General features: G+C 27.0%; 1 protein-coding gene across 2 annotated transcripts; it reads right to left on the minus strand.

The window, feature by feature from the left end:
- Positions 1-2,580: 2,580 nt before the first annotated feature.
- On the minus strand, positions 2,581-9,182 carry LOC101502119 (single-strand DNA endonuclease 1). 2 transcript variants are annotated; one of them, XM_004515643.4, is made up of 14 exons: positions 8,825-9,182; positions 8,555-8,712; positions 6,975-7,036; positions 6,743-6,870; positions 6,580-6,631; positions 6,369-6,441; positions 6,152-6,225; positions 6,002-6,061; positions 5,546-5,639; positions 5,315-5,414; positions 4,232-4,314; positions 3,826-3,926; positions 3,574-3,704; positions 2,581-3,232 (listed from the first exon to the last, which is right to left on the minus strand). In XM_004515643.4, exons 1-14 carry the CDS (start codon positions 8,890-8,892, stop codon positions 2,698-2,700), a joined length of 1,719 nt encoding a protein of 572 aa, XP_004515700.1. In that variant the 5' UTR covers positions 8,893-9,182; the 3' UTR covers positions 2,581-2,697. The 2 variants fall into 2 exon arrangements, with proteins under 2 accessions (XP_004515700.1, XP_027186733.1); XM_027330932.2 differs by lacking the exons at positions 8,555-8,712; positions 8,825-9,182 and adding an exon at positions 7,161-8,421.
- Positions 9,183-13,289: the final 4,107 nt, after the last annotated feature.

The following is a 13,289-nucleotide window of genomic DNA, read 5'->3' on the forward strand; positions in this document are numbered from 1 at the left end:
GTGAGGAATTTTATATAAAAGACTTCTATGATACATATATAAAATATATAAAATATCATGTTTTGATACTATTAAATTAAATTATTGATGGTTGAATCTATGAATTAGTTTAATTAATAAATTTTTAAGTTTTATCTTTTGAGTCTATTTTGAAATGATGTTTTTTATTATGATTTTAATTAAAATTAAAATTTTAATTGTAGAAATAATTTATTTAATTATTGAATTCAAAATTAAAAAAATAAATGTATCAAAACTCTTAATTTAATCAACTTTAATAAATATTATAATAATGTCTACGTGAACAAATTAGATAAAATTACTGGTAAAAAATATTCATTATATCGATATAAATTATATTTTTATGGTATCATAGACTTGTCATTTTATAATGAGAGTGTGAAAGAAATGAATCTTAGTCATTTATTAAATAATAAATAATTAAAATTAAAACAAAAAATCATATGATTTTTTTAATTAATCATGTAACATTTTTAATCATGATAATCTATATTAATTATGTAGTCGAGATTTAATTATCTGACGGTCTTTATGTTAAAATCTTATCTCACGGTCTTATGTTAAAACTTATCTCTTTTATTAATGCAACAAATATTCTTGTGATTGTGCAGTGTATGTATATAAGTTATTCCAGAAATGAGTTGAAACAAAAATTAATAAATAAATCAAGCATATGATTAACCTTCTCTGAATTGATAATTCAAAAAATAAAATAAAAAACTGTGTCATGTTGCAATGGTTGAAATCATGTTCCACCTGGCTGGAAGGCTACCAACTTGGAAATGGTTGGAATAAATTTTGTACCAAACACTGTTTGTTTGTCATTTTTTTTTTTTTTGCACAAAAAATTTATAAAATTAAATATTTCAAAGTTAAAAATAAATAAAAAAACCATTAAGCTATATTATGTATTTTAGGTTGTTTTGTTTTTTTGTTGAATATATTTATTTGCAATAATTTTAAAAGACCATACTTGTGAATCGTGGCAATTTTATAAACGCAAGACTAATCTATAGCAAGTTATAAGATAACTATATAATATTATACCTTCACCTAGGAGTTTAATATCCAAGTTTTATTCTTACCTATTATCAAAATATTTTCTAATTCTAAAAGCCCTTGTTAAAAATATATGAGAATATTCTTCAAACTCACCTACAACTTAATTAAATTTAAACTCCAATAATTTCATCTTAATTAAATTTAAACTCCAATAATTTCATCGGGAGATAAAAAATAAATAGGATTTGAATCTGCAAATTCCAGATTAATTTGAGTCCAGTTAGTATAATGTAAATTTATTTGTAAATGATCAATAACTTCTAAAAATATTCATATTTTAAATTACAATACAATTTTATCACCTTAAATTTCTTTCAAATTTGGTTTTTCAAATACAGCCGGTTAATTTTATCTCGTATCTTAGTTTTACTCGACTCTAGAGATAATACCTGATTAAAAAAAACTTAATTAAATTCATCTGTATAGTGCAAATTTTGGTGTCCTCTAAGTTTAAAGCATGGAATAGAATTTTTTTTCATATGCATTATTACAAGGCTTAATCAAGTCAACATTTGCCAGCATATTCCTTAGTTCCAATAGGAATATTATAAACTTAAACATCTTAAATTGTTTCATGTCAAACTATATGAATATTTCAATAAACATTAAAATATAGACAATCCTGTAAAAATTATTCATAAAGAAAATATTTAGTTGACTCTTATTCTAGACTTATTTTAATTTTAATCATATTTTTATGCATTGTTATATATATACCTAAGTCTTTGAAATATACATGATTCAAAATTCATATCATTCAAAAAATTCACTACTACATTTTACTCTTGTCCACTAGAAGAATTGGATAAGATATATCTTACATAGTTAGAATCAATCTTTGGCAAGACATGACAAATGAAAAGAAAGAACAAATTAGGTGAATATGTTTGATATAGAATATGGTTAATAAAATGACTAAATATGAACATCTAGCAATAGGAGATGAGACAAAAGAAAAAAGACAAAAGTATTGGGTATAAAGATGTCATTAGATTCCCCTGTTCTTTTGACACACACCAAAGTTAGATTACAAGGTTAATAAAGTTCAGAAATGTTTCATTTCTGTCATAGAATGATGTATGCAACTCATGACATAATTAACATCTAATGACGTCTTGAGCATGGGCAAGAAGGACGGCATTAAGGGACTAAATTATTGTTTATTTTATGACTATTAAGTTACTAACAATCACTTAACGAATACAATTAAAGTGTGTTAGTTTAGAGGCTAAATTGATGGTTTATTCTTTAAAAAAGGTATATTTGGTACATAGACCTATGTTTGCTATCCCGCATTTTGGAGGATTTGAAGCTCGTTAAATCAAACACGCATTAAACGTGAAAAATGAGAAATTTTGAGTTCGAAATAAGACTCATGTATATCGATGTTCCTACAACTAGAAATGGAGTTGTACTTTCGAGACTATATTATATATTATTACAACATTAAGAGAGTTCAATCTTAAATAGTAATCAATCTCTTTAAAAAAAAAGTGATGGCAAATAAACATTTTGGTGATAATGCATCAAATAAAATGCAATTTTTGGGAACATTTTCTCATTTTGAAATTTATTTTTGTTAGTACACTAGATTACACATACAAAAACTACTATTCAATGATTTTCATTTCTAATACTTGCTAAGAACAATCTCAGCTCTTTAGCTTTCTGCTTGTGTTCAATTGACATTTCATTTTCTGAATCACTCAAATTAATCACTTCAATATGTTGATCACTTGATGAATGGAATTTTGAAGTATTTGATGGCTTAAGTGGAGAAGGACTTAGAAGATCAATGACAACATTTTTATCTTTACATGAAACATCTTCATTGCTTGATATGTTTTTGTTGATATTCTGAATCCAAGCATCATGTTCTATGTCATCATCATGTGATAGCACCAAATCTTGTGTATTAAGAACAGCTTCAGCCATAGCACTTGTTTCTCTTAATATTCTTTCTATAGAATCAGAGGAATTTTGGTTGGTTTGGTCTGCCAAATTATCATCTAATAATAAATTCTGCAGTTTTAGATCAAGTTCAGCCATTGAAGACATAGTTTCCTTTTTCTTTGGTCTTCTTTTTTGAACATTTTGTTTCTTAAGAGCTTTTTTCTCCTCGAATTCCGAAATCTTCTCAGGACAAGCACTGTCAATGATTAACAATGAAACAATAATGTAGCAGTCAGTTTGCTAGAACACTTTTATGATGATTATGTGGTTACAAAATATATCATGGAAGATTAACTTCTTAGAGTTTAATAACTATAAATTGTCAGTATAAAAAATTTACATAAGCGTTCAATCATATTTCACAGCAACATCATGTCATAATATTATTTCTTAAAATGTCTACACGAAATATATATGATGAGATATGATTGTATCTATATAATTTTATTTACACTGTCATTGCATCATATCATAGTAACTAATGAGATATGATTGTGTCTATGTAATTTTATTTCATCAATTACAAAATGCATTTACCTTTCTATAAGATCTGCAGGTACTGTTGAAGTTTCAAGCCCATCCATGTCTTTCCAAGAAACCTCATAGCATTCTCTCCCTTGAACCCGTCGACTCTTAACGATTTCTGAGACAGGACACTTTACAGGGATCTGCAATTCGATATATATTATGCATGATGTATGACGAATATTCATCTTGGTTCGAAAATAAGGAGCTTGTAGATACCAATACAATTTATGTTCATGAGCTTGTTAAAAGAGTTGGCAATACCTCATGTAAAGGAAGGTTCAGTCCGAGTTCAGACGAAGTTAATCGCAAATTGGCAAATCGTCGTAAATCTCTTTCAGCTATACAAGGAAGAATATAGCCATCTATTTCATGAAACATCAATCAGCATTGCCAAAAAAACTTCCAAAATTTCATCCTTCATGTAGCACAAATCAATTTCATTTGTCTGTCCGTTTTTTTATTGTGCTAACGCGTGTATATATTATTAAAACAGATAAAAAAATATTGAATTTGTTATTAAATTTGAGAAGCAAGGGTCATTTTGGAGAGAAAATGCTACACCAAAATGGTGTATTTCCTTTATATATGTTATAGATATAGATATATCATACTTCTGAGACAATTACTTGACTTGCAAGAAAATAACATTTAAAACTGGATGAAGTACCTGTTCTCTCTGAAGGCCATTCAAAGAATTCAGCACATATTTCATGGAGTTTAAGGCGTTGAAATGGATACTGAGCAAAAGTCCTATAGAAATTAATCAAACTTTTAGTAGCTGATATGATAACAATGTTGTACAATTTATGATCAGGATCAAATTCTACATACAATTATAAAATTATAATTACAACTCTCATAAGTTTTATTAAATTTGAGTTAAACGTTTAATTGATTTTGGAGAGTTTTGAAGGGAAATACTTTGAAGGATTAAGTTTATATTTAAAAAAAAAATTGAAATAACATGATAAATGAGCATATAACATCATATTGTTCTTTTAACTTTTTTAAATATCAAATATATATCAAAATATAGACTTAATCCTCCAAAACCCTTCAAAAACCAACTTGCAAATACACGGTTGAGAAGGACTTCATAATTCATATAGTTTTTGCAAATTTTAATTTTAAGTTCATATCTAATGAGTAATCAGATTCAAAACCTAGCACATAATTATTTGTTTAAATATGTTTTTAGTCTTTGTAAATATATTATTTTTTGTTTTTAATCTCTGTAAAAATATTTTTCTTTGTTTTTAGTCCCTACAAATATAAACAAAAGTAAGTCAAAGAATATCATTTTATTTGTGGTCGTTGCAAATATATCACTTTTTGCTTTTGGTGCCTGTAAATACCATTCTAGCCCTTATATGAAGGACAAAAATCAAATATTCTACATATTATAAAGACCAATTCCGATATGAATAAACTTTGCAAGGACTAAAAACAAATATCAAGGACCAAAAGCAAAAAATGTATATTTACATGGACTAAAAATAAGAAAAGTAAAATTTATAGAGACTAAAATTAAATCATCATATATTTGCAGGATCAAAATTATATTTAAGCCCAAATTTTGTTTACCTTCACTGTTTGAAAGAACATGAGATACACATACAATTTCAAAGATCCATACTCATAGGTTTCATATGTTCTGATTAATAAGCTATTGATGGCACACATTAAACTTATATGAATTGATGACATACATGTTGTAAAGGAACTGGAAACAATGAATTAAATAACCTACCTGAGAACAATATCTGAATCTGCTGAGTGGCATTTTGGCTTCAAATAAGCATCAATCACTTGTAAAATTGCATCATCCCTTCCTAAATTATTTCCACTTCCTGCATAAACAAAAGATACAAACAATGAAAATGATTACAACTAATTTATTGAAAAAAATTATTAACAAAACTAATTGTTGCATAGAATAAAGATAATGGAATTAGAATGCAATATAGGTATAAGGGTATACCTTTTCGTTTTTTCAACCATCCAAGTCCTTCAGAAGCAAATTTTTTTAGAACAAATTTGTCCCCAATTGATTTAACTATCTGACATGCTGAATCCTACAACCATGGAAACAATTATGCAAAAGCATAAGCATCCATATAATATGTAATATCCAACCCTTCTCTCTCTTTGTTTTCATTTCTTAAAATTTGTATTAATTGTACTCGTTAAAAAGGAGGTAAGCGACCTTAGTGAACAATTTTCTACATTTCTATAAACATGAAAATGTCAAAAACTATTTTCATTATTTCCTGAAATGCATCTTCATTATAGTGTTTCATTTTATCTTCATGACAAAGATTTACTTCAAGAATCTTTCATCAAGGTAAAATAAACACACATTTTAGAAAATGAAAACAGTTTTCACGAAGGAAACACCCCTAATATGTGACTATGAAGAACATGATTCAAAACTTACCGGACCAAGACCGTGAACGCCTTGATAATAGTCACTGCCAAGAAGCAAAGAAAGAGCAATCTGCAGATCAGACATATTTTCATCAGAAAAAGATCGTCTCGACAAGGATTGTGATTCTTAAATATGTTAAAACATCACTTCGAAATTTACCAACGAGTCTCGTCCGAATCCAAGTTTACTTTCAATGTCTGCCATCTCATAACTTACAACATATCCGCCGTCTCCTAACTCATTAATAAACAACTCCTTGTAAGTCATATGAAAATATAATTAGTACAAAACAAATCCTTATTAAGTCATATGAAAATGCAGTTAGTACAAAAGTATATCCAATGATAACATTTTTAAAAAAAGTCTATCGACTCACCGAGGCAGATATCCCTGTACACTGTCCTTGCACCAAAAAGAAATATATCTGAATCTGAACTGAAACATCCATCCTATAATTTTCAACAATGAATGATAATGATCACAAAAGTTAGCGCACAGCAATAACATAAGTATCCTAGAAATAACTGATAATTACATAGCGCGAAAAAATTGGAGTTTGAAGACAAATAAGTAGACACATTTCTTACACATAATGATTCAAAGTTCAACAAAGCACACTGAGCTTCAGCTTCTTCAATCCTGCATTTTCGAAAAGAGAAAGACACTATAAGTTCAAATTATTGCAGGCAAAATATGAGATCATTCTTCAAAGCAAAAACATCAAACTTTAATTTCTGTTAAATATATTACCCATTCAAACAAGAAACGCCGAGAGCCAAACCCAAGAATTTCGCCTCTTTAATCATGCAGGAAAACTCAGACCCCATGTTTCTCCGTAATGATGTCACTTTCTGTAGGTTAGTTTCATTTTGGGCTACCTGCATTGTGATGATGATACTAAAGTTAGTACAAAAGAAAGTAAGAAAAAATCAACATAACATGTCAATGAACACGGAATCAATAATATGAGAGGACTACTAACCTCCTTTCCATTGTTTAAGCGACGCCTATAAGTCGATAATTTAATGGCAGGAATTGATCCATCTACCAGGCATCAAAGATTACTTCATTAGGAAGGAATGTAAATGCAAGAATATTCAAAAGACAAATAAGAAAAATGAATGGTTATAAAAAGTTAAAAACACCATTAACAAGAAAGAACTATCACCTATAAATTAGATGCCCTTAATCATTAACATATACCAGCAAAGGTCATGCCATTCACTTTGTTTCCAGCTAACTTGGTGGATAGTCATAGTGTGATATGAAATGTATTATTTTTATACTTTGACTTTGTCAGTTGAATAACATCGCATTTTGGGGCTCGGGGTGTAACAACAAAAAGAAACAAAGCTCTTGCAAATGTACCAAGATATAAGAAAAAATGAGTCAAAGAAAGTTGGTGTATCTGGTCTAAATTTTGAACTAAATATATCAAATTTCTTTACCAATCTTTGCCTATATTTTGGGAATATTTTGTGACAAAAGGAGTAATTTGTTAGAGAAAGCTTATGCAAAATGCTAGAACCTATATCTTAGAAGACCCATTATACACCTCTATCATTTTGTAATTTGTCAACATTGCATTAGAATTAAACTCAAAAGGGAGGGATAGTTTCTCATTTATAAGATGTTCATAAAAGTGAATAAGGGATGAATGGAAAGTAACAAGATTATCAAACCTTTCGTTCCACTCATTTGAACAGCTATGGGACTAATCCCCAGTTCAACCGAGTAGACGCACGAGGACTAATCGACTAGATTTTGTGACCTCCTGACCGGGCCACCTCCTAGGATTCAAACTCAAGTTCTATTCCTATAGATCAGAATGTGTATCCACTCTAATCAATCTCTTGTTGGCATGTGTGATTGTATCATATCTTATAAACACATACCACTAATACAAAAAGTCTGTAGTGGTCTGTTTAAACTCTAACCACAAATTGAAGTCCTGGTAACTGTACTTAAAGCTTAAAACTAAACACCAAATAGGTGCAGCACTCGAAAGTCTCCCAAAAAATCTATCATCTCGAAGGACCTATGCAGCACTGACACTTCACATTAAAAGTCTGATTAGTGTATGACATGCGTTGGCATCCAACAATAATATATATGCAGTTACATTCAATCACTTTGATTTTCTTAAATTATTACCATTGTCTAAGTCTCAATATGGTGTCTGGTGTCTATTTCGTTTGATGCTTCGTAGCTAAAGACGAAACACAAAATTCAAGGTGTGCTTAATGTCTAACATTTATTGGTGTTCAACATTGATAATAACATATAGTTACATTCAATCACTTTCATTTTCTTAAACTATTACTGATATTTGCCAGTAAGTGTCATATCAAGTGTCTATGTATGTGTCGGTGGTTCATAGCCACAGACTAAGCACAAAATTGAAGTTAAAAAACGTGACCCACATGGACAAAAAAACTAAGTACACAATTTTCTAGTTCTATTTTATCTAAAATTTCACAAACACACACACACACATAAAAAAATAAAATTTTGTTTTAACTTTTGGAAGTTGAAGAAAAAAGAGAAATGAAAGTAACAAACCTGAAACTAAAACGACAGTACAATTGAGGGAAATGAGAGCTCTAAGACGATGAAAGAGTCCTCTAAGATGAACTTTCTCTTTCAAACAAGAATGAGACTTACTCACACTCTGAAGCTGAACCATCCAACACGAGAGATCCACACACACCCTTTTGTTCCTGTGAATCAAAATCAAAATTCAACATTGACCCATGTTAATCCATCTAAAAGGGTACTCGATTCAACGGGAAAGAACAATTTTTGAGAGAGAGAGAGAGAGAGTGTGTTAACTGGAGATGGTGAAGTGGAACCGTTTTCTTGCAGGATTCGAGGATGTCCCACAAATTCTTTACTCCCATTGTAATGGAGAATGAGAGAGAGAGAGAAAGGGATTGTTTCAGAATTTTCAAATTTGAAATATGTATTCAAGCGGCATTTTAAAATAACACCACACTTTTTTTCCTTTCTTTTACCCGGTCAGATTTGTAAACTCCATAGTCTAATCCCATTTTGAGAAAATATGTTATATTTAATTTAATAATATCGACTGATATTTTTTTTTTAGTAACAATTCTGTTCTTGGGCAATTTTGATTAGGTATTGCAATCGGACGGAGTGTGGCGGAATTTGTATCTTTTATTCAGCATTCGATTAATTGAGAAAGACATGCATTCTGCACTGGTTTTATAGCGGGTGTAAATTTAATACTCTCCTCTTCTTTGTCGTAATAGGGTTTGAGTTTCTCATTCATTTTTATATATATATATATATATATATATATATATAGACACACACACATAATTTATATATTTACTTAATTTTCATAATATATATATATACACACACACACACACACACATATAGATATAGACCGTAATGGGATGTACGATAGGAATTTTCCTGGAATAAATGGTCTTAAATAATGTTTTGCTAACAAGGTTGAAGACATTTAAAAATTATATATATTATAATTAATATAATAAAATAATTATTATTAGACAATAATAAAATTAAAAAATATTTTTTATAGAGATAATATTATAATTTTTAATATTAAGTATATTCAATATATATATATATTATATATATATATAATTAAAAATTATATTAATATTATTTACGGAATGGGTGCAGATGCGAGGTGGATATCACAATCCTAAATGTGTCTCCGTCTCCAAATTTTAATTTTAGAAGAAATCTACACATGTACCTACACTCAATCAAAGTAGGTTTTTTCCACCCAAATTAAATGGAGGTTATGTTGTTATCCCTAATTTTAGACTACACATAATTGTTTTCCCGTTATATTTAAAAGATAGTTGTAAAAAAAAACATACATAACAAGATGATTTATTTTTATTGAACGGGAATGTGAAATTATAATATTTTACAATTTTAATGCAATATTATTATTTATTCTTTTACTAATTTTTTTCATTCAGATAGTTGATTACCATATTAAATCAATGTTATAATAATAATTAAATTTTAATTTAATTATAGTTTTAGTTCCTCTTATTTTATTGTTTTATGAAATTGGTTCTCCTATTTTAAAATCGATTGTTTTATTCGTTTCCTCTGATTTTTTAACTAAAAAATGATGATGTTGTATCTTTATATAACGTTACATAATACGATGATGATAATGATTAACACTCATTAAATTAGAATAAAACATCGTAAAAATTTAGATTTCAAGTTTAGAAATTTTTCATATTTTCAATTTAATTAATTACATATGAATAATTAATGTATCTAGATAGTTATATATCATAGAATTATATGTTGCATCATTAAAAAATATGCCAAATCATCATTTTTTGGTTCAAAAATATGAAGAAGATAATAAACTTTTCGACTTTTAAAATAGAGAACTAATTCCGTAAATTGTTAATAATAGAAAGACAATTAAACCTAAATTTTTTTATAAAGTACCAGCAAAATTTTAGCAGAAAAATGAAGGTGTAATGTTAGTGTATACCAGTTTTACACTAAAAAAAAACGGTTGATTTGACATCTCATCACACGATTGTAATTGACATTATAAAATAATTACATAATCAACGATTTGTATTTCATGTTATTGTAAAATTATATTAGATTGATAGTGTACGATTTGTATTTCATGTTATTGTAAAATTATATTAGATTGATAGTGTATGGTCATTAAACTCATATTTTAATAAAACTATTCAAAAAAACAAAAAAAACAAATTCTTATACTCTTTTAAGTAAACAATTTATACATATATATTATCACTTATTATCAATGTAGCTAGATGTATATTAGTGTATAAAAATAAAATTTATTTAATATAGCATTCTCTAAATTTGTAAATATTTGATAAATGATAAACATTTGTCTCGTGTATAATCTATACAGTAAATTAAAATTTATATATTCTAATTTTATTCTATTTTTATTTAAGAAATATTCAAAATAAACACTATTAATAAATTATATTTTTTTTTTTAACTAATTGATATGAAAGAATCTAAATTTAAATTTTAATTGAAATAATAATAGATCAAACTCTATTTCCCTCGAACTTCGTATTATCAAAACACCTTTTATACATTAATATACTTTATTGAAATATAATAGCTAAAACTATATATTTAGCAACTCACTATTTTATTAATTACCTACTATTCAAGTTTTAAAATATTATTCATTGTTTTATTTTATTTTAGAGACCGAATCATCTAGTTCAATATAACTATTTATAAAAAGTGAACTATATAACTGGACTATTTTATTTAATTCGGTTTAATCGTACATTTTAACTAATAATCAAATTGTTCAAAAAATAATTTAAGATCTTTATCGGCTTCACAGTTTATAGAATTTATGACATAATTAGTTTTTTAAAAGAGTAACCATCATTTTGATCATTAAAAAAGAGTAACCATTCACTTTTTGCTTTTTTTAGTAATAGATGTTTAGAGAAATTTGAGTATTTATTTGTGGAATTCTTTTTATATTTGGTTTGAAGTGTTTTGATGATTTCAACTTTGAATGATAAGTTGATATCATGTAAAATAAAAAAAAGGACTATGTTTGGTTAACTTTAAGTTGTTGTTGATTTGGATTGGTTCCAAAGGTTGGGTTTAGTGGAAGTGAGTGATTATTGAGAATTTTGTCAAACTTACATGGAAAAGAAAAACAGTTGAGAAGAGAATAAGCATTGTTAATAACTTTGTGATTTGAAAGAAAAAAATGTTAAATGTGAAATGGTAAATGTTAAAGTGTTTTCCGACTTAGGATAATGACACTTCATTTATATGTTAAATCATTTAAAATTTTATGTAACAGCTTTGATATGTTTTACAATTTGTTTCACGCATTTTATTTCTCAATTTAACTTTTGTTTTTAATACACTATACAAATATGTTGAAGATTCGTGCACAAAAGTTATTGATGAAAGATATTTCTACCATTCTCCCACTTCCATCAACTTTCACAACTACTCAATTTCTAACTTTATATTTATTCCTGCAAATTAATTGCTAATAAAATAAGTCATACTAACATTATCTCGTCAGAGAGAGGTTTAGTAATTCAACTATTTTAAGCTAAAGATTGAAGGTATTAAAAGAGTGAAATGATTAAGGTTCAAACACTAATAAAGGAGAAATTTATTATATTAACTAACATATTATATTTATCTATAAAAAATATTATTTCTTCCTAAATATTTTTCAACAGTAATTTACAAATATGAATTCAATTTCCATTGGTATAGTCAAACTCCAACATCTCTGGGACTAGGAAATTAACTATGAATGGTCAACATAAAACCATATAAATGTATATGATGTGCTATGTGTTTGAAACATTTAGTCCAACACGCAGGATAAAAAAATTGGACATCGACATCTCAACACATTTTAATAGGACATATTTTGAATTTTAAAAACTAGATTTATATGTAAAAAATAATCTAAGTATTTATAATTCTCTTTCGTTCTATTACACATTTCATTAGAATTATCGTATTCTCTATATTAATTTGTAGTTTATGTCATCAAATCGTTAAAAAAATTATTTTAATCTACAATTTAAATAAGACCTTCAGACATAACTACTTCCATATATAATAATTGATGCAATATGACAGTCAAAATCCATTGAATACATCACTCGAATAAAATATTAAATTATAAAATAATATGAACTTATTTTTTTTTGTCGTTTTAACATTTTATTATTATTATTGTTATTATTATTATTATTTTATTTCATCAACAATATTTTATTCTTCAATAAACAATTTTTTATAAAGTTATATTTAATAAACAGTTGAAATTGAATTTTCCTTCAAACAAAATACATTTCAAAAAACAAATACATCTATAACACTCATTTGAAAAATCAGTTATCTTAAAATCATTATATTTTTTAATCTTCTTTCACAAAATAATAATAACATATTAAATATTATTATTAAATAGTGGAAACATATTACACCATCATAATTGAAATATTCAATTTAATTTATTACCTATAAATACAAATAAACAAATAATATATCACTTACATTATGATTGGTTTACCTTTAACACACAAAATAAGTACAAATCTTTTTAAAAATGATTGTGTAGAATTCAATTAAAAAATCATCCACTTTTTTATCAATTAAAAGCAATACTATCCACAAGTACCATCCATATACATTGCAAAGCCCAAAATTTATTTTGTCTTCAATCTAATGTCAAATCTCTGATGTTCCACCGTATGCAACACCGCATAAG

The sequence above is a fragment of the Cicer arietinum genome, chromosome 8, assembly GCF_000331145.2.
Source record: "Cicer arietinum cultivar CDC Frontier isolate Library 1 chromosome 8, Cicar.CDCFrontier_v2.0, whole genome shotgun sequence".
Taxonomy (NCBI): domain Eukaryota; kingdom Viridiplantae; phylum Streptophyta; class Magnoliopsida; order Fabales; family Fabaceae; genus Cicer; species Cicer arietinum.

Excerpts from the sequence above, each read along its gene's own strand:
- LOC101502119 (XM_004515643.4), bottom strand. The coding sequence starts at position 8,892 with ATGGGAGTAAAGAATTTGTGGGACATCCTCGAATCCTGCAAGAAAACG. Across the intron at positions 6,442-6,579 it reads TGAACTTTGAATCATTATGT|GATGGATGTTTCAGTTCAGA; the intron begins GTAAGAAATGTG and ends TGAAAATTATAG. Across the intron at positions 6,062-6,151 it reads GATTCGGACGAGACTCGTTG|ATTGCTCTTTCTTTGCTTCT; the intron begins GTAAATTTCGAA and ends TCTGATCTGCAG.